The 18050-nt window shown below is 58.2% G+C and overlaps 2 protein-coding genes across 2 annotated transcripts in view; both read left to right on the forward strand.

Moving 5' to 3' along the window:
• ISOC1 (isochorismatase domain containing 1) overlaps positions 1-9341 on the forward strand; it is a 40300-nt gene extending 30959 nt beyond the window's left edge. The window contains exon 5 of the mRNA XM_038742567.1: positions 9061-9341. Coding sequence (XP_038598495.1) covers positions 9061-9207 — 147 coding nt within the window. The 3' untranslated portion in view covers positions 9208-9341. The remainder of the gene's footprint in view (positions 1-9060) is intronic.
• A 520-nt stretch (positions 9342-9861) lies between these two features.
• LOC119922941 (collagen alpha-1(I) chain-like) lies at positions 9862-12920 on the forward strand. Its single transcript, XM_038742560.1, has 3 exons — positions 9862-12185; positions 12244-12850; positions 12891-12920. The coding sequence occupies exons 1-3, from the start codon at positions 12106-12108 to the stop codon at positions 12918-12920; spliced, it is 717 nt and encodes a 238-aa protein (XP_038598488.1). The 5' UTR covers positions 9862-12105.
• Positions 12921-18050: the final 5130 nt, after the last annotated feature.

Below are 18050 nucleotides of genomic sequence, written 5' to 3' on the forward strand. Positions count from 1 at the left end.
ATGTGCCAAGCACTGTTTTAATAATAATAGTAATACTAATGATGGCATTTATTAAGCGCTTACTATGTGCCCAGCACTGTTCTAAGCGCCGGGGAGGTTACAAGGTGATGGGGTTGTCCCCCGGGGGGGCTCACGGTCTTCACCCCCGTTTTAATAACAATAATAAGGATAATATTGGCATTTATTAAGCGCTTACTATGTGCCAAGCACTGTCCTAATTATAATAATAATAATAATGGTGGCGTTTATTAAGCGCTTACTATGTGCCCAGCACTGTTCTGAGCGCCGGGGAGGTTACAAGGTGATGGGGTTGTCCCACGGGGGGCTCACGGGTCTTCATCCCCATTTTAATAACAATAATAAGGATAATATTGGCATTTATTAAGCGCTTACTATGTGCCAAGCACTGTTCTAATAATAATAATAATAATAATGATGGCATTTATTAAGCGCTTACTATGTGCCAAGCACTGTTCTAAGCGCCAGGGTGGTTGCAAGGTGATGGGGTTGTCCCCCGGGGGGCTCCCGGTCTTCACCCCCATTTTCCAGATGAGGGAACTGAGGCCCAGAGAAGTGAAGTGACTTGCCCAAGGTCACCCAGCAGGCAGGTGGCGGGGCCGGGATTCGAACCTGCGACCTCTGACTCAATTCCCACTTGTATTTACCGAACGCTTAGTACAGTGCCGTGCAGGAAGTAGGCACTCAATAAATACGATTGAATGGATGAATGAATGAATGAATGAATAAATAAATGAATGAATGAATGAGGGAGCTGCCGGCCTGCTGGGTGCAGAGCGCTGTGCTGAGCGCTGAGGAGAGCGCGACGGAACGAATGAATCGGTCACACAATCCCAACTTGTATTTACCGAGCGCTTAGTACAGTGCCGTGCACACAGTAGGCACTCAATAAATACGATTGAATGAATGAATGAATGAGTGAATGAATGAAATGAATGAATGAATGAATGAATGGGGGAGCTGCCGGCCTGCTGGGTGCAGAGCGCTGTGCTGAGCGCTGAGGAGAGCGCGACGGAACGAATGAATCGGTCACACAATCCCAACTTGTATTTACCGAGCGCTTAGTACAGTGCCGTGCACACAGTAGGAGCTCAATAAATACGATTGAATGAATGAATGAATGGATGAATGGGGGAGCTGCCGGCCTGCTGGGTGCAGAGCGCTGTGCTGAGCGCTGGGGAGAGCGCGACGGAACGAATGAATCGGTCACACAATCCCATCTTGTATTTACCGAGCGCTTAGTACAGTGCCGTGCACACAGTAGGCACTCAATAAATACGATTGAATAAATGAATGAATGAATGGGGGAGCTGCCGGCCTCCTGGGTGCAGAGCACTGTGCTGAGCGCTGGGACGAGTGAATCGGTCACACAATTCCAACTTGTACTTGCCGAGCGCTTAGTACAGAGCCGTGCACACAGTAGGCACTCAATAAATACGATTGAATGGATGAATGAATGAATGAATGAATGAGGGAGCTGATGGGTGCAGAGCACTGTGCTGAGCGCTGGGGAGAGCGCAACGGAACGAATGAATCGGTCACACAATTCCAACTTGTACTCGCCGAGCGCTTAGTACAGTGCCGTGCACTTAGTAGGCACTCAATAAATACGATTGAATGAATGAATGAATGAATGAATGAATGAATGAATGGGGGAGCTGCCGGCCTGCTGGGTGCAGAGCGCTGTGCTGAGCGCTGGAACAAATGAATTGGTCACACAATCCCAACTTGTACTTACTGAGCGCTTAGTACAGAGCCGTGCACACAGTAGGCACTCAATAAATACGATTGAATGGATGAATGAATGAATGAATGAATGAGGGAGCTGCCGGCCTGCTGGGTGCAGAGCGCTGTGCTGAGCGCTGGAACGAGTGAATTGGTAACACAATTCCAACTTGTACTCGCCGAGCGCTTAGTACAGTGCCGTGCACACAGTAGGCACTCAATAAATACGATTGAATGAATGAATGAATGAATGAATGAATGGGGGAGCTGCCGGCCTGCTGGGTGCAGAGCGCTGTGCTGAGCGCTGGAACGAGTGAATCGGTAACACGATTCCATCTTGTATTTACCGAGCGCTTAGTACAGTGCCGTGCACACAGTAGGCACTCAATAAATACGATTGAATGAATGAATGAATGAATGAATGAATGAATGAATGAATGGGGGAGCTGCCGGCCTGCTGGGTGCAGAGCGCTGTGCTGAGCGCTGGAACGAGTGAATCGGTAACACAATTCCAACTTGTACTTGCCGAGCGCTTAGTACAGTGCCGTGCACACAGTAGGCACTCAATAAATACGATCGAATGAATGAATGAATGAATGAATGAATGGGGGAGCTGCCGGCCTGCTGGGTGCAGAGCGCTGTGCTGAGCGCTCGGGAGAGCGTGACGGAACGAATGAATCGGTCACACAATCCCAACTTGTATTTACCGAGCGCTTAGTACAGTGCCATGCACACAGTAGGCACTCAATAAATACGATTGAATGAATGAATGAATGAATGAATGAATGGGGGAGCTGCCGGCCTGCTGGGTGCAGAGCGCTGTGCTGAGCGCTGGGGAGAGCGCAACGGAACCAATGAATCGGTCACACAATCCCAACTTGTATTTACCGAGCGCTTAGTACAGTGCCGTGCACACAGTAGGCACTCAATAAATACGATTGAATGAATGAATGAGTGAATGAATGAAATGAATGAATGAATGAATGAATGGGGGAGCTGCCGGCCTGCTGGGTGCAGAGCGCTGTGCTGAGCGCCGGGAAGAGCGCGACGGAACGAATGAATCGGTCACACAATCCCATCTTGTATTTACCGAGCGCTTAGTACAGTGCTGTGCACACAGTAGGCACTCAATAAGTACAATTGAATGAATGAATGAATGAATGAATGAAAGGGGGAGCTGCCGGCCTGCTGGGCGCAGAGCGCTGTGCTGAGCGCTGGGGAGAGCGCGACGGAACGAATGAATCGGTCACACAATCCCAACTTGTATTTACCGAGCGCTTAGTACAGTGCCATGCACACAGTAGGCACTCAATAAATACGATTGAATGAATGAATGAATGAATGAATGAATGGGGGAGCTGCTGGGCGCAGAGCGCTGTGCTGAGCGCTGGGGAGAGCGCGACGGAACGAATGAATCGGTCACACAATCCCAACTTGTATTTACCGAGCGCTTAGTACAGTGCCGTGCACACAGTAGGCACTCAATAAATACGATTGAATGAATGAATGAATGAATGGGGGAGCTGCCGGCCTGCTGGGTGCAGAGCGCTGTGCTGAGCGCTGGGACGAGTGAATCGGTCACACAATTCCAACTTGTACTTGCCGAGCGCTTAGTACAGCGCCATGCACACAGTAGGCGCTCAATAAATACGATTGAATGAATGAATGAATGAATGAATGAATGAATGAATGGGGGAGCTGCCGGCCTGCTGGGTGCAGAGCGCTGTGCTGAGCGCTGGGGAGAGCGCGACGGAACCAATGAGGCGCTGACTGGTTCCGGCCGGTTCCGACCGGTTGTGATGGACGCCACCCCACGTGTGGCACCCGCCGGGCCTCAGTGGGGCGGCGTGAGGGGGCGCAGACCGGTTCTGACCGGTTGTGATGGACGCCACCCCGCGTGTGGGGCACCCGCTGGGCCTCAGTGGGGCGGTGTGACGGGGCACTGACCGGTTCCGACCGGTTGTGATGGATGCCACCCCGCGTGTGGCACCCACCGGTGTGAGGTGTGAAGGGGCGCTGACCGGTTCTGACCGGTTGTGATGGACGCCACCCCATGTGTGACGCCCGCCGGGCCTCAGTGTGGCAGCGTGAGGGGGCGCTGACCGGTTCCGGCCGGATCTGACCGGTTGTGATGGACACCACCCCAAGTGGGGCACCCGCCGGGCCTCAGTAAGGCGGTGTGAGGGGGTGCTGACCGGTTCTAACCGGTTGTGATGGACGCCACCCAACATGTGACGCCTGCCATGCCTCAGTGGGGCGGCGTGAGGGGGCGCTGACCGGTTCCGGCCGGATCTGACCAGTTGTGATGGACGCCACCCCACATGTGGCACCCGCCGGGCCTCAGTGGGGCAGTGTGAGGGGGCGCTGACCGGTTGTGATGGACGCCACCCCACGTGTGGCACCTGCCGGGCCTCCGTGGGGCAACATGAGGGGGCGCAGACCGGTTCTGACCGGTTGTGATGGACGCCACCCCACGTGGGGCACCCGCCGGGCCTCAGCGGGGCGGTGTGAGGGGGCGCTGACCGGTTCCGACCGGTTGTGATGGACGCCACCCCGCGTGCGACGCCCGCCGGGCCTCAGCGGGGCGGCGTGAGGCGGTGCAGACCGGTTCTGACTGGTTGTGATGGACGCCACCCCGCGTGTGGCACCCACCGGTGTGAGCTGTGAGGGGGCGCTGACCGGTTCTGACCGGTTGTGATGGGCGCCACCCCGCATGTGGCACCCACCGGGCCTCAGTGGGGCGGTGTGAGGGGGCGCTGACTGGTTCCAGCCGGTTCTGACCGGTTGTGATGGACGCCACCCCGTGTGTGGCACCCACTGGTGCGAGGTGTGAGGGGGCGCTGACCGGTTCTGACCGGTTGTGATGGACGCCACCCCACGTGGGGCACCCGCCGGGCCTCAGTGGGGCAGCGTGAGGGGGCGCAGACCGGTTCCGACCGGTTGTGATGGACGCCACCCAACGTGTGGCACCCACCAGTGTGAGGTGTGAGGGGGTGGTGACCGGTTCTGACCGGTTGTGATGGACGCCACCCAGCGTGTGGCACCCACCGGTGTGAGGTGTGAGGGGGTGATGACCGGTTCTGACCTGTTGTGATGGACGCCACCCCGCGTGTGGCACCCGCCGGGCCTCAGTGGGGCGGTGTGAGGGGGCGCTGACCGGTTCCGGCCGGTTCCAACCGGTTGTGATGGACGCCACCTCACGTGTGGCACCCGCCGGGCCTCAGTGGGGCGGCGTGAGGGGGCGCAGACCGGTTCCGACCGGTTGTGATGGACGCCACCCGACGTGTGGCACCCACCGGGCCTCAGTGGGGTGGCGTGAGGGGGCGCTGACTGGTTCCGGCCGGTTGTGATGGACGCCACCCCGCGTGTGACGCCCGCTAGGCCTCAGTGGGGCAGCGTGAGGGGGCGCTGACGGGTTCTGACCGGTTGTGATGGACGCCACCCCGCGTGTGACGCCCGCCAGGCCTCAGTGGGGCGGTGTGAGGGGCGCAGACCTGTTCTGACCGGTTGTGATGGACGCCACCCCGCGTGTGACGCCCGCCAGGCCTCAGTGTGGCAGCGTGAGGGGGCGCTGACCGGTTCCGGCCAGATCTGACCGGTTGTGATGGACGCCACCCCACGTGTGACGCCCACCGGGCCTCAGTGGGGCAGCGTGAGGGGGCGCTGACCGGTTCCGACCGGTTGTGATGGACGCCACCCCACGTGTGACGCCCACCGGGCCTCAGTGGGGCGGCGTGAGGGGGCACTGACCGGTTCCGGCCGGTTCCAACCGGTTGTGATGGACGCCACCCCACGTATGGCGCCGCCGGGCCTCAGTGGGGCAGTGTGAGGCAGCGGTGACCGGTTCTGGCTGGTTCCAACCGGTTGTGATGGACGCCACCCAGCATGTGGCACCCGCCGGGCCTCAGTGGGGCGGTGTGAGGGGGCGCTGACTGGTTCTGACCGGTTGTGATGGACGCCACCCCGCGTGCGACACCCGCCGGGCCTCAGTGGGGCGGCGTGAGGGGGCGCAGACGGTTCCGACCGGTTGTGATGGACGCCACCCCACATATGGCACCCACCGTGCCTCAGTGGGGTGGCGTGAGGGGGCGCTGACTGGTTCCGGCCGGTTGTGATGGACGCCACCCCACGTGCGATGCCCACCGGGCCTCAGTGGGGCAGTGTGAGGGGGCGCTGACCGGTTCTGACTAGTTGTGATGGACACCACCCCGCGTGTGGCACCCACCGGTGTGAGGGGGCGGCGACTGGTTCTGACCAGTTGTGATGGACGCCACCCCACACGTGGCACCCGCCGGGCCTCAGTGGGGCGGCGTGAGGGGGCGCAGACCGGTTCTGACTGGTTGTGATGGACGCCACCACACGTGGGGCACCCGCCGGGCCTCAGTGGGGCGACGTGAGGGGAAAGAGACCGGTTCCGACCAGTTGTGATGGACGCCACCCCGCGTGTGATGCCCGCCGGGCCTCAGTGGGGCGGCGTGAGGGGGTGCTGACTGGTCCCGGCCGGATCTGACCAGTTGTGATGGACACCACCCCGCCTGTGGCACCCACCGGTGTGAGATGTGAGGGATTGGTGACCGGTTCTGACTGGTTGTGATAGACGCCACCCCGCGTGCGACGCCTGCCGGGCCTCAGTGGGGCGGTGTGAGGGGGCGCAGACCGGTTCCGACCGGTTGTGATGGACGCCACCCCGCGTGTGGGGCACCCGCCGGGCCTCAGTGGGGCGGTGTGAGGGGGCGCTGACTGGTTGTGATGGACGCCACCCCACGCGTGGCACCCGCCGGGCCTCAGTGGGGCAGTTTGAGGGGGCGCTGACTGGTTCTGACCGGTTGTGATGGACGCCACCCCGCGTGTGACACCCACCGTGCCTCAGTGGGGCGGCGTGAGGGGGCGCTGACCAGTTCCGACCGGTTGTGATGGACGCCACCCCACGTGTGGCACCCACCAGTATGAGGGGGTGATGACCGGTTCTGACCGGCTGTGATGGATGCCACCCAGCGTGTGACACCCGCCGGGCCTCAGTGGGGCGGTGTGAGGCGGCGCTGACTGGTTCCAGCCAGTTCCGACCGGTTGTGATGGACGCCACCCCATGTGGGGCACCCGCCGGGCCACAGTGGGGCGGTGTGAGGGGGCTTGACCAATTCTGACCGGTTGTGATGGACGCCACCCCGCATGTGGGGCACCCGCCGGGCCTCAGTGGGGCGGTGTGAGGGGGCGCTGACAGGTTCCGGCCGGTTCCGACCGGTTGTGATGGACGCCACCCCACATGTGGCACCCGCCGGGCCTCAGTGGGGCGGCGTGAGGGGGTGCTGACCGGTTCCGGCCGGATCCGACTGGTTGTGATGGACGCCACCCCACGTGGGGCACCCGCCGGGCCTCAGTGAGGCGGTGTGAGGGGGCGCAGACCGGTTCTGCCCAGTTGTGATGGACGCCACCCCACGTATGGCACCCGCCGGGCCTCAGTGGGGCGGCGTGAGGGGGCGCTGACCGGTTCTGACCGGTTGTGATGGACACCACCCTGCGTGCGACACCCGCCGGGCCTCGCTGGGGCAGTGTGAGGGGGCGCAGACCGGTTCCGACCAGTTGTGATGGACGCCACCCCGTGTGTGACGCCCGCCATGCCTCAGTGGGGCGGCGTGAGGGGGCGCTGACCGGTTCCGGCCGGTTGTGATGGACGCCACCCCGCGTGTGACGCCCGCTGGGCCTCAGTGGGGCGGTGTGAGGGGGCGCTGACCGGTTCTGACCGGTTGTGATGGACGCCACCCCGCGTAGGGCACCCGCCGGGCCTCAGTGGGGCGGTGTGAGGGGGCGGTGACCGATTCTGACCGGTTGTGATGGATGCCACCCCGCGTGTGATGCCCACCGGGCCTCAGTGGGGCAGTGTGAGGGGGCACTGACCGGTTCTGACTGGCTGTGATGGACGCCACCCTGCGTGTGGCACTCACCAGTGTGAGGTGTGAGGGGGTGGTGACTGGTTCTGACCGGTTGTGATGGACGCCACCCCGCGTGTGACGCCCGCCGGGCCTCAGCGGGGTGGTGTGAGGGGGCGCTGACTGGTTCTGACTGGTTGTGATGGACGCCACCCTGCGTGTGGCACTCACCAGTGTGAGGTGTGAGGGGGTGGTGACCGGTTCTGACCGGTTGTGATGGACGCCACCCCGCGTGCGACGCCCGCCGGGCCTCAGCGGGGCGGCGTGAGGGGGCGCAGACCGGTTCCGGCCGGTTGTGATGGACACCACCCCGCATGTGATGCCCGCCGGGCCTCAATGGGGCAGTGTGAGGGGGTGCTGACTGGTTGTGATGGACGCCACCCCATGTGGGGCACCCGCCGGGCCTCAGTAGGGCGGTGTGAGGGGGCGCAGACCGGTTCCGGCCGGTTGTGATGGACGCCACCCCACGTGCGGCACCCGCCGGGCCTCAGTGGGGCGGTGTGAGGGGGCGGTGACCGGTTCTGACCGGTTGTGATGGACGCCACCCCACGTGTGGCACCCACTAGGCCTCAGTGGGGCGGCGTGAGGGGGCGCAGACCGGTTCCGGCCAGTTGTGATGGACACCACCCTGCATGTGATGCCCGCCGGGCCTCAATGGGGCAGTGTGAGGGGGTGCTGACTGGTTGTGATGGACGCCACCCCATGTGGGGCACCCACTGGGCCTTAGTGGGGCAGTGTGAGGGGGCGCTGACCGGTTGTGATGGACGCCACCCGCATGTGACACCCGCCGTGCCTCAGTGGGGCAGTGTGAGGGGGCGCTGACCGGTTCTGACCGGTTGTGATGGACGCCACCCCATGTGTGGCACCCACCGGGCCTCAGTGGGGCGGTTTGAGGGGGCGCTGACCGGTTCTGACCGGTTGTGATGGACGCCACCCCATGTGCGATGCCCGCCGGGCCTCAGTGGGGCGGCGTGAGGGGGCGCAGACCGGTTCCGACCGGTTGTGATGGACGCCACCCCGCGTGCGACGCCCGCCGGGCCTCAGTGGGGTGGCGTGAGGGGGTGCAGACCGGTTCCGACCGGTTGTGATGGACGCCACCCCACATGTGACGCCCGCCGGGCCTCAGTGGGGCGGCATGAGGGGGCGCTGACCGGTTCCGACCGGTTGTGATGGACGCCACCCCACATATGGCACCCACCGGGCCTCAGCGGGGCAGCCTGAGGGGGCGCAATCAATCGATCAATCAATCAATCGTGTTTATTGAGCGCTTCCCGTGTGCAGAGCGCTGCGCTGAGCGCTCGGGAGGTCCGAGCCGGCAACACGGAGGTGGGCGCGGAGCGGTTTCGGGGGGTCGTTGACGGTTTCTCTTCCCCCCCCTTGTCCCTGGCAGCGCCTGGCCCGGGCCGGGGCGGTGGTGACGACGAGCGAGGCCGTCCTGCTGCAGCTGGTCGGGGACAAGGAGCACCCCAAGTTCAAGGACGTCCAGGCCCTCATCAAGGCCGGGGCCCCGGAGTCCGGCCTCCTCTCCAAAGTCTAGCCGCCGGGGGTCCGGGGGGGCCTGGAGACCCCCACGGGCCGGGAAGGGGCGGTTTCCAGGCCCCCCCCCGGGGCTGGGGGCGGTCCCGGATCCGGGGCACCCTCCCCTGACGGGCGGCGGGTCGGGGAAACACGGCGGCGGGGGGGGGGGGGGGGGGGTCCCGGATCCCCCCTCGGGGACCCCCGGCCTCGACGGCGGTCCCGACGGGATGGGCGATCCCGATCCCGGGAGGACCCGACCGCCGCCGTCCGAGGCGGACGGGAAAGCCGGAGGCCCGGGAGGACCCCCGGCCCGGATCGTGATCCCGGATGGGTGGAAATCCCGCATCCCGGGAGGACCCCTGGGCCTCCAGCGTGGTCCGAGCCGGACGGAGAACCCGGATCCCGGGCGGACGCCGGGATGCTCGGCCTGGATCGTGATCCGGGATGGGTGGAAAATCCAGATCCCGGGAGGACCCCTGGGCCTCCAGCGTGGTCCGAGCCGGATGGAAAACCCAGATCCCGGATGGACGCCGGGATGCTCGGCCTGGATCGGGAGCCGAGAGGGGTGGAAAACCCGCATCCCGGGAGGACCCCTGGGCCTCGAGCGTGGTCCGAGCCGGATGGAAAACCCAGATGCCGGATGGACGCCGGGATGCTCGGCCTGGATTGTGATCCGAGATGGATGGAAAACCCGCATCCCGGGAGGACCCCGGGCCTCCAGCGTGGTCCGAGCCGGACGGAAAACCCAGATCCCGGATGGACGCTGGGATGCTCGGCCTGGATCGTGATCCAAGAAGGGTGGAAAATCCAGATCCCGGGAGGACCCCTGGGCCTCCAGCGTGGTCCGAGCCGGATGGAAAACCCAGATCCCGGGTAGGCGCCGGGATGCTCTGCCTGGATCGTGATCCCAGCTGGATGGATAGCCCAGATCCCGGGAGGACCCCTGGGCCTCGAGCGTGGTCCGAGCCGGATGGAAAACCCAGATGCCGGGTGGACGCCGGGATGCTCGGCCTGGATCGGGAGCTGAGAGGGGTGGAAAACCCGCATCCCGGGAGGACCCCTGGGCCTCCAGCGTGGTCCGAGCCGGACGGAAAACCCAGATCCCGGACGGACGCCGGGATGCTCGGCCTGGATCGTGATCCCAGCTGGATGGATAGCCCAGATCCCGGGAGGACCCCTGGGCCTCGAGCGTGGTCCGAGCCGGACGGAAAACCCAGATCCCGGATGGACGCTGGGATGCTCGGCCTGGATCGTGATCCAAGAAGGGTGGAAAATCCAGATCCCGGGAGGACCCCTGGGCCTCCAGCGTGGTCCGAGCCGGATGGAAAACCCAGATCCCGGGTAGGCGCCGGGATGCTCTGCCTGGATCGTGATCCCAGCTGGATGGATAGCCCAGATCCCGGGAGGACCCCTGGGCCTCGAGCGTGGTCCGAGCCGGATGGAAAACCCAGATGCCGGGTGGACGCCGGGATGCTCGGCCTGGATCGGGAGCTGAGAGGGGTGGAAAACCCGCATCCCGGGAGGACCCCTGGGCCTCCAGCGTGGTCCGAGCCGGACGGAAAACCCAGATCCCGGACGGACGCCGGGATGCTCGGCCTGGATCGTGATCCCAGCTGGATGGATAGCCCAGATCCCGGGAGGACCCCTGGGCCTCGAGCGTGGTCCGAGCCGGATGGAAAACCCAGATCCCGGATGGACGCCGGGATGCTCGGCCTGGATCGTGATCCCAGCTGGATGGATAGCCCAGATCCCGGGAGGACCCCTGGGCCTTGACCGTGGTCCGAACCGGATGGAAAACCCAGATCCCGGATGGACGCCGGGATGCGCAGCCTTGATCGTGTTCGGAAAACCCAGAGCCCGGGAGGACCCCGGGGCCTTCGGCCTCGACGGCGGTCCAAACGGGATGGAAAATCCGGATCCCGGGATGGTCCTCGGACCCTCGGACCTGACCGTGATCCAAGATGGATGGAAAATCCGGAGCCCGGGAGGACCCCGGGACCCTCGGCCTTGATCGTGATCCGAGATGGAAGGAAAACCCACATCCCGGGAGGACCCCGGGACCCTGGGCCTTGACCGTGATCCGAGCCGGATGGAAAACCCACATCCCGGGAGGACCCCGGGACCCTGGGCCTTGACCGTGATCCGAGCCGGATGGAAAACCCACATCCCGGGAGGACGCCGGGACCCTCGGCCTTGACCGTGATCCGAGCTGGATGGAAAACCCAGATCCCGGGAGGACCCAGGGACCCTCAGCCTTGACCGTGGTCCGAGCGGGATGGAGAAACCGGAGTCTTCGACCACCCGGGACCGGAATCCTCCACCAGCCGGTACCCTCGGCCTTGACGGAGGTCCCAGCCGGATGGAAAACCGGGATCCGGGGAGGACCCCGGGACCCTCGGCCTCGACGGCGGTCCCAGCTGGATGGAAAAATCGGGAGCCCGGGAGGACCCCGGGACCCTCGGCCTTGACCGTGGTGCGAGCGGGATGGAAAAACCGGAATCCTCGACCACCCGGGACCCCCGGCCTTGACCAGAGTCCGATCCGGAGGGAAATCCCGGATCCCGGGAGGACCCCGGGACCCTCGGCCTTCACTGTGACCCGAGCTCCGTGGACAATCCGGGGCCCTTGAGGGCCCCGGGACCCGTGGCCTTGACCGTGGCCTGAGTTGGAGGGAAAATCCGGATACCGGGAGAATCCCGGGACCCTCGGCCTCGACCGTGGTCCGAAGGGGATGGAGAACCCGGAGCCCGTGATGATCCCGGCGCCCTCGGCCTCGACCGCGGTCCGGACGGGATGGAGAACACGGAGCCCGTGATGATCCCGGCGCCCTCGGCCTCGACCGCGGTCCGGACGGGATGGAGAACCCGGAGCCCGGGATGATCCCGGCGCCCTCGGCCTCGACCGCGGTCCGGACGGGATGGAGAACCCGGAGCCCGGGGTGATCCCGGGACCCTCGGCCTCGACCGCGGTCCGAACGGGATGGAGAACCCGGAGCCCGGGGTGATCCCGGGACCCTCGGCCTCGACCGAGGGTCAAGGAGGGAAAACACGGATGGAGTTTTCCACCCAGCAGGATGGAAAACTCAGAGCCCGGGAGGACCCCGGTGCCCTCGACCGGATGGAAAACCGGGATCCGGGGAGGACCCGGGAGACCCGCATCCTCGACGGCGGTCCGAGCCGGAGGGCAAATCCGGACACCGGGAGGGCCCCGGGACCCTCGGCCTCGACCGCGGTCCGAACGGGATGGAGAACCCGGAGCCCGGGATGATCCCGGGACCCTCGACCGAGGGTCACGGATGGGAAACACGGATGGAGTTTTCCGATGGAAAACGCAGAGCCCGGGAGGACCGCGGTCCGAACCGGATGGAAGACCGGGATCCGGGGAGGACTCAGGAGACCCGCATCCTCGACGGCGGTCCGAGCCCGGGAGGGCCCCGGGTCCCTCAGTCTTCCCGTTTCTCGGGGCGGGATGGAGAACCCGGGATCCCGGACGCCGCATCCCGTCGCCACCCGAGCCGGACGGGAAATCCCGGGGTCCGGCCCGGCCCCCGCCCCCCGACTGCCGACCCAACCGGGCGGGAGAGCGGCCTTCCCAATCCCGGTGTCCCCACGTCCGTCCGCGCCGGGAAAAGATGGAATAAAGGCAGAATGGCCCTGGGTCCCGTCCGGTCTCTTCTCGGGGGGCGGGAGGGGGACCGGAGAGGGTTGGGGGGGGTCGTCGGGGCGACAATAATAATAATAATAATGATAATGGCGTTTATTAAGCGCTTACTACGTGCCAAGCGCTGTGCTAAGCGCTGGGGAGGTTGCAAGGCGATCGGGTCGTCCCACGGTTTTCAATCCCCATTTTCCAGATGAGGAAACTGAGGCCCAGAGAAGGGAAGCGACCCGCCCAGAGCCGCACAGCCGACGACCGGCGGAGCCGGGATTTGAACCCCTGACACCGGCGCGGCTCGGTGGGTAGAATCCGGGCTTGGGGGGGTCCCGGGTCCCGGGTTCGAATCCCGGCCCCGCCGATTGTCCGCCGGGCGACTTGGGGCGAGTCGCCGCCCTTCCCGTCTCTGTACGCTGCCAACTTGAACTTCCCAAGCGCTTAGTACGGTGCTCTGCACACTGGAAGCGCTCAATAAATACGATTGATGATGACAACCTCATCACCTCGTATCCCCCCCCCCCCCCCCCACCAGCGCTTAGAACAGTGCTTGGCACAGAGTAATAATAATAATCACAAAAATAATAATAATAATAATAATAATAATGGTATTTGTTAAGCGAATAATAATAATAGTATTTGCTAAGCGCTTACTATGTGCCAAGCACTGTCCTAAGCGCTGGGGAGGTTACAAGGTGATGGGGTTGTCCCCCGGGGGGCTCACGGTCTTCATCCCCATTTTCCAGATGAGGGAACTGAGGCCCAGAGAAGCGACTCGCCCAATGTCACCCAGCCGGTAATCGGCAGAGCCGGGATTCGAACCCAGGACCTCGGGCTCCCAAGCCCGGGCTCTTTCCGCTGAGCCACGCTGCTTCTCTAATAATAATAATAATAATAATAATAATAATAATAATAATAATAATGATGGTATTTGTTAAGCGCTTACTATGTGCCAAGCACTGTGCTAAGCGCCGGGGAGGTTACAAGGTGATGAGGTGGTCCCCCGGGGGGCTCCCGGTCTTCATCCCCATTTTCCAGATGAGGGAACTGAGGCCCAGAGAAGGGAAGCGACTCGCCCAAGGTCACCCAGCTGACAATCGGCAGAGGCGGGATTCGAACCCAGGACCTCGGACTCCCAAGCCCGGGCTCTTTCCGCTGAGCCGCGCTGCTTCTCTAGTAATAATAATAAATAATAATAATAATAATAATAATAATGATGGCATTTGTTAAGCGCTTACTATGTGCCCAGCACTGTTCTAAGCGCTGGCGGGGGGATACAAAGTGATGAGGTTGTCCCCCGGGGGGCTCCCAGTCTTCATCCCCATTTTCCAGATGAGGGAACTGAGGCCCAGAGAAGTGAAGCGACTCGCCCAAGGTCACCCAGCTGACGATCGGCGGAGTCGGGATTCGAACCCAGGACCTCGGACTCCCAAGCCCGGGCTCTTTCCGCTGAGCCACGCTGCTTCTCTAATAATAATAATAATAATAATTAATAATAATAATAATAATAATGATGGTATTTGTTAAGCGCTTACTATGTGCCAAGCGCTGTCCTAAGTGCCGGGGAGGTTACAAGGTGATGGGGTTGTCCCCCGGGGGGCTCCCGGTCTTCATCCCCATTTTCCAGATGAGGGAACTGAGGCCCAGAGAAGGGAAGCGACTCGCCCAAGGTCACCCAGCTGATAATCGGCAGAGCCGGGATTCGAACCCAGGACCTCGGACTCCCAAGCCCGGGCTCTTTCCGCTGGGCCACGCTGCTTCTCTAGTAATAATAATAATAAATAATAATAATAATAATAATAATAATAATAATAATGGTATTTGTTAAGCGCTTACTATGGGGGCTCACAATCTTCATCCCCATTTTCCAGATGAGGGAACTGAGGCCCACAGAAGTGAGACTCGCCCAAAGTCACCCAGCTGATAATCGGCAGAGCTGGGATTCGAACCCAGGACCTCGGACTCCCAAACCCGGGCTCTTTCCGCTGAGCCACGCTGCTTCTCTAATAATAATAATAATAATAAAATAATAATAATAATAATAATAATAATAATAATGATGATGATGATGATGATGATGATGATGATGATGATGGCATTTATTAAGCGCTTACTATGTGCCAAGCACTGTTCTAAGCGCCGGGGAGGTTACAAGGTGATGGGGTGGTCCCCCGGGGGGCTCCCAGTCTTCATCCCCATTTTCCAGATGAGGGAACTGAGGCCCAGAGAAGGGAAGTGACTCGCCCAAAGTCACCCAGCCGACACTTAATTTCTCTGGGCCTCAGTTTCCTCCTCTGGAAAATGGGGATGAAGACCGTGAGCCCCCCCCGGGGGACAACCCCATCACCTTGTCACCTCCCCAGCGCTTAGAACAGTGCTTGGCACGAAGTAAGCGCTTAATAAATGCCATCATTATTATTATCATTATTATTATTATTAGAAACCAATCAATAGTATGTGAGCACTAGCCGTGTGAAAGTACTGGTCTAAGCGCTTGGGAGAGTAATAATAATAATAATAATAACAATAATAATAATAATGGCATTTATTAAGCGCTTACTACGTGCCAAGCACTGTTCTAAGCGCTGGGGAGGTAATAACAATAATAATAATGGCATTTATTAAGCGCTTACTACGTGCAAAGCACTGTTCTAAGCGCCGGGGAGGTAATAACGATAATAATGATAGCATTTATTATAATACTCATAATGAGAGCATTTTTTAAGCGCTTACTATGTGCAAAGCGCTGTTCTAAGCGCTGGGGAGGTAATAATGGTAATAATGAGAGCATTTATTATAATAATAATGAGAGCATTTATTAAGCGCTTACTATGTGCAAAGCACTGTTCTAAGCGCCTGGGAGATAATAATGAGAGCATTTATTAAGCGCTTACTATGTGCAAAGCGCTGTTCTAGGCCCCGGGGAGGTAATAAGGATAATAATGAGAGCATTTATTAGAATAATAATATTGAGAGCATTTATTAAGCGCTTACTACGTGCAAAGCACTGCTCTAAGCGCCTGGGAGGTAATAATGATAATAATGATAGCATTTATTATAATACTAATAATGAGAGCATTTATTAAGCGCTTACTATGTGCAAAGCGCTGTTCTAGGCGCCGGGGAGGTAATAATGATAATAATGAGAGCATTTATTAAGCGCTTACTATGTGCAAAGCACTGTTCTAGGCGCCTGGGAGGTAATAAGGATAATAATGAGAGCATTTGTTATAATACTAATAATGAGAGCATTTATTAAGCGCTTACTGTGTGCAAAGCACTGTTCTAAGCACCTGGGAGATAATAATGAGAGCATTTATTAAGCGCTAACTATATGCAAAGCGCTGTTCTAGGCGCCGGGGAGGTAATAACGATAATAATGAGAGCATTTATTATAATAATAATAATGAGAGCATTTATTAAGCGCTTACTATGTGCAAAGCACTGTTCTAAGCGCCGGGGAGGTAATAATGATAGCATTTATTAAGCGCTTACTATGTGCAAAGCACTGCTCTAAGCGCCTGGGAGGTAATAATGATAATAATGAGAGCATTTATTAAGCGCTTACTATGTGCAAAGCACTGTTCTAAGCTCCGGGGAGGTAATAAGGATAATAATGAGAGCATTTATAATAATAATAATAATAATGAGAGCATTTATTAAAAGCGCTTACTATGTGCAAAGCACTGTTCTAAGCGCCTGGGAGGTAATAGGGATAATAATGAGAGCATTTATTATAATAATAATAATGAGAGCATTTATTAACCGCTTACTATGTGCAAAGCACTGTTCTAGGCGCCGGGGAGGTAATAACGATAATAATGAGAGCATTTATTATAATAATAATAATGAGAGCATTTATTAAGCGCTTACTATGTGCAAAGCACTGTTCTGAGCGCCGGGGAGGTAATAACGATAATAATGAGAGCATTTATTATAATAATAATAATGAGAGCCTTTATTAAGCGCTTACTATGTGCAAAGCACTGTTCTAGGCGCCGGGGAGGTAATAAGGATAATAATGAGAGCATTTATTATAATAATAATAATGAGAGCATTTATTAAGCGCTTACTACGTGCAAAGCACTGTTCTAAGCGCCGGGGAGATAATAATGAGAGCATTTATTAAGCGCTCACTATGTGCAAAGCGCTGTTCTAGGCGCCGGGGAGGTAATAAGGATAATAATGAGAGCATTTATGATAATAATAATAATAATAATAATGAGAGCATTTATTAAGCGCTTACTATGTGCAAAGCACTGCTGTAAGCGCTGGTGAGGTAATAAGGATAATAATGAGAGCATTTATTATAATAATAATAATGAGAGCATTTATTAAGCGCTTACTATGTGCAAGGCACTGTTCTAAGCGCCTGGGAGGTAATAAGGATAATAATGAGAGCATTTATTATAATACTAATAATGAGAGCATTTATTAAGCGCTTACTATGTGCAAGGCACTGTTCTAAGCGCCTGGGAGGTAATAAGGATAATAATGAGAGCATTTGTTATAATACTAATAATGAGAGCATTTATTAAGCGCTTACTATGTGCAAGGCACTGTTCTAAGCGCCTGGGAGGTAATAAGGATAATAATGAGAGCATTTGTTATAATACTAATAATGAGAGCATTTATTAAGCGCTTACTATGTGCAAAGCGCTGTTCTAAGCGCCTGGGAGGTAATAAGGATAATAATGAGAGCATTTATTATAATACTAATAATGAGAGCATTTTATTAAGCGCTTACTATGTGCAAAGCGCTGCTCTAAGCGCCTGGGCGGTAATAAAGATAATAATGAGAGCATTTTATTAAGCGCTTACTATGTGCAAAGCACTGTTCTAAGCGCTGGGGAGGTAATAAGGATAATAATGAGAGCATTTATTATAATAATAATAATAATGAGAGCATTTATTAAGCGCTTACTACGTGCAAAGCACTGTTCTAAGCGCCTGGGAGATAATAATGAGAGCATTTATTAAGCGCTTACTATGTGCAAAGCACTGTTCTAGGCGCCTGGGAGGTAATAAGGATAATAATGAGGGCATTTATTATAAAAATAATAATGATAGCATTTATTAAGTGCTTACTATGTGCAAAGCGCTGTTCTAGGCCCCGGGGAGGTAATAACGATAATAATGAGAGCATTTATTATAATAATAATAATGAGAGCCTTTATTAAGCGCTTACTATGTGCAAAGCGCTGTTCTAAG

The sequence above is a fragment of the Tachyglossus aculeatus genome, unplaced genomic scaffold (assembly GCF_015852505.1).
Source record: "Tachyglossus aculeatus isolate mTacAcu1 unplaced genomic scaffold, mTacAcu1.pri scaffold_131_arrow_ctg1, whole genome shotgun sequence".
Taxonomy (NCBI): domain Eukaryota; kingdom Metazoa; phylum Chordata; class Mammalia; order Monotremata; family Tachyglossidae; genus Tachyglossus; species Tachyglossus aculeatus.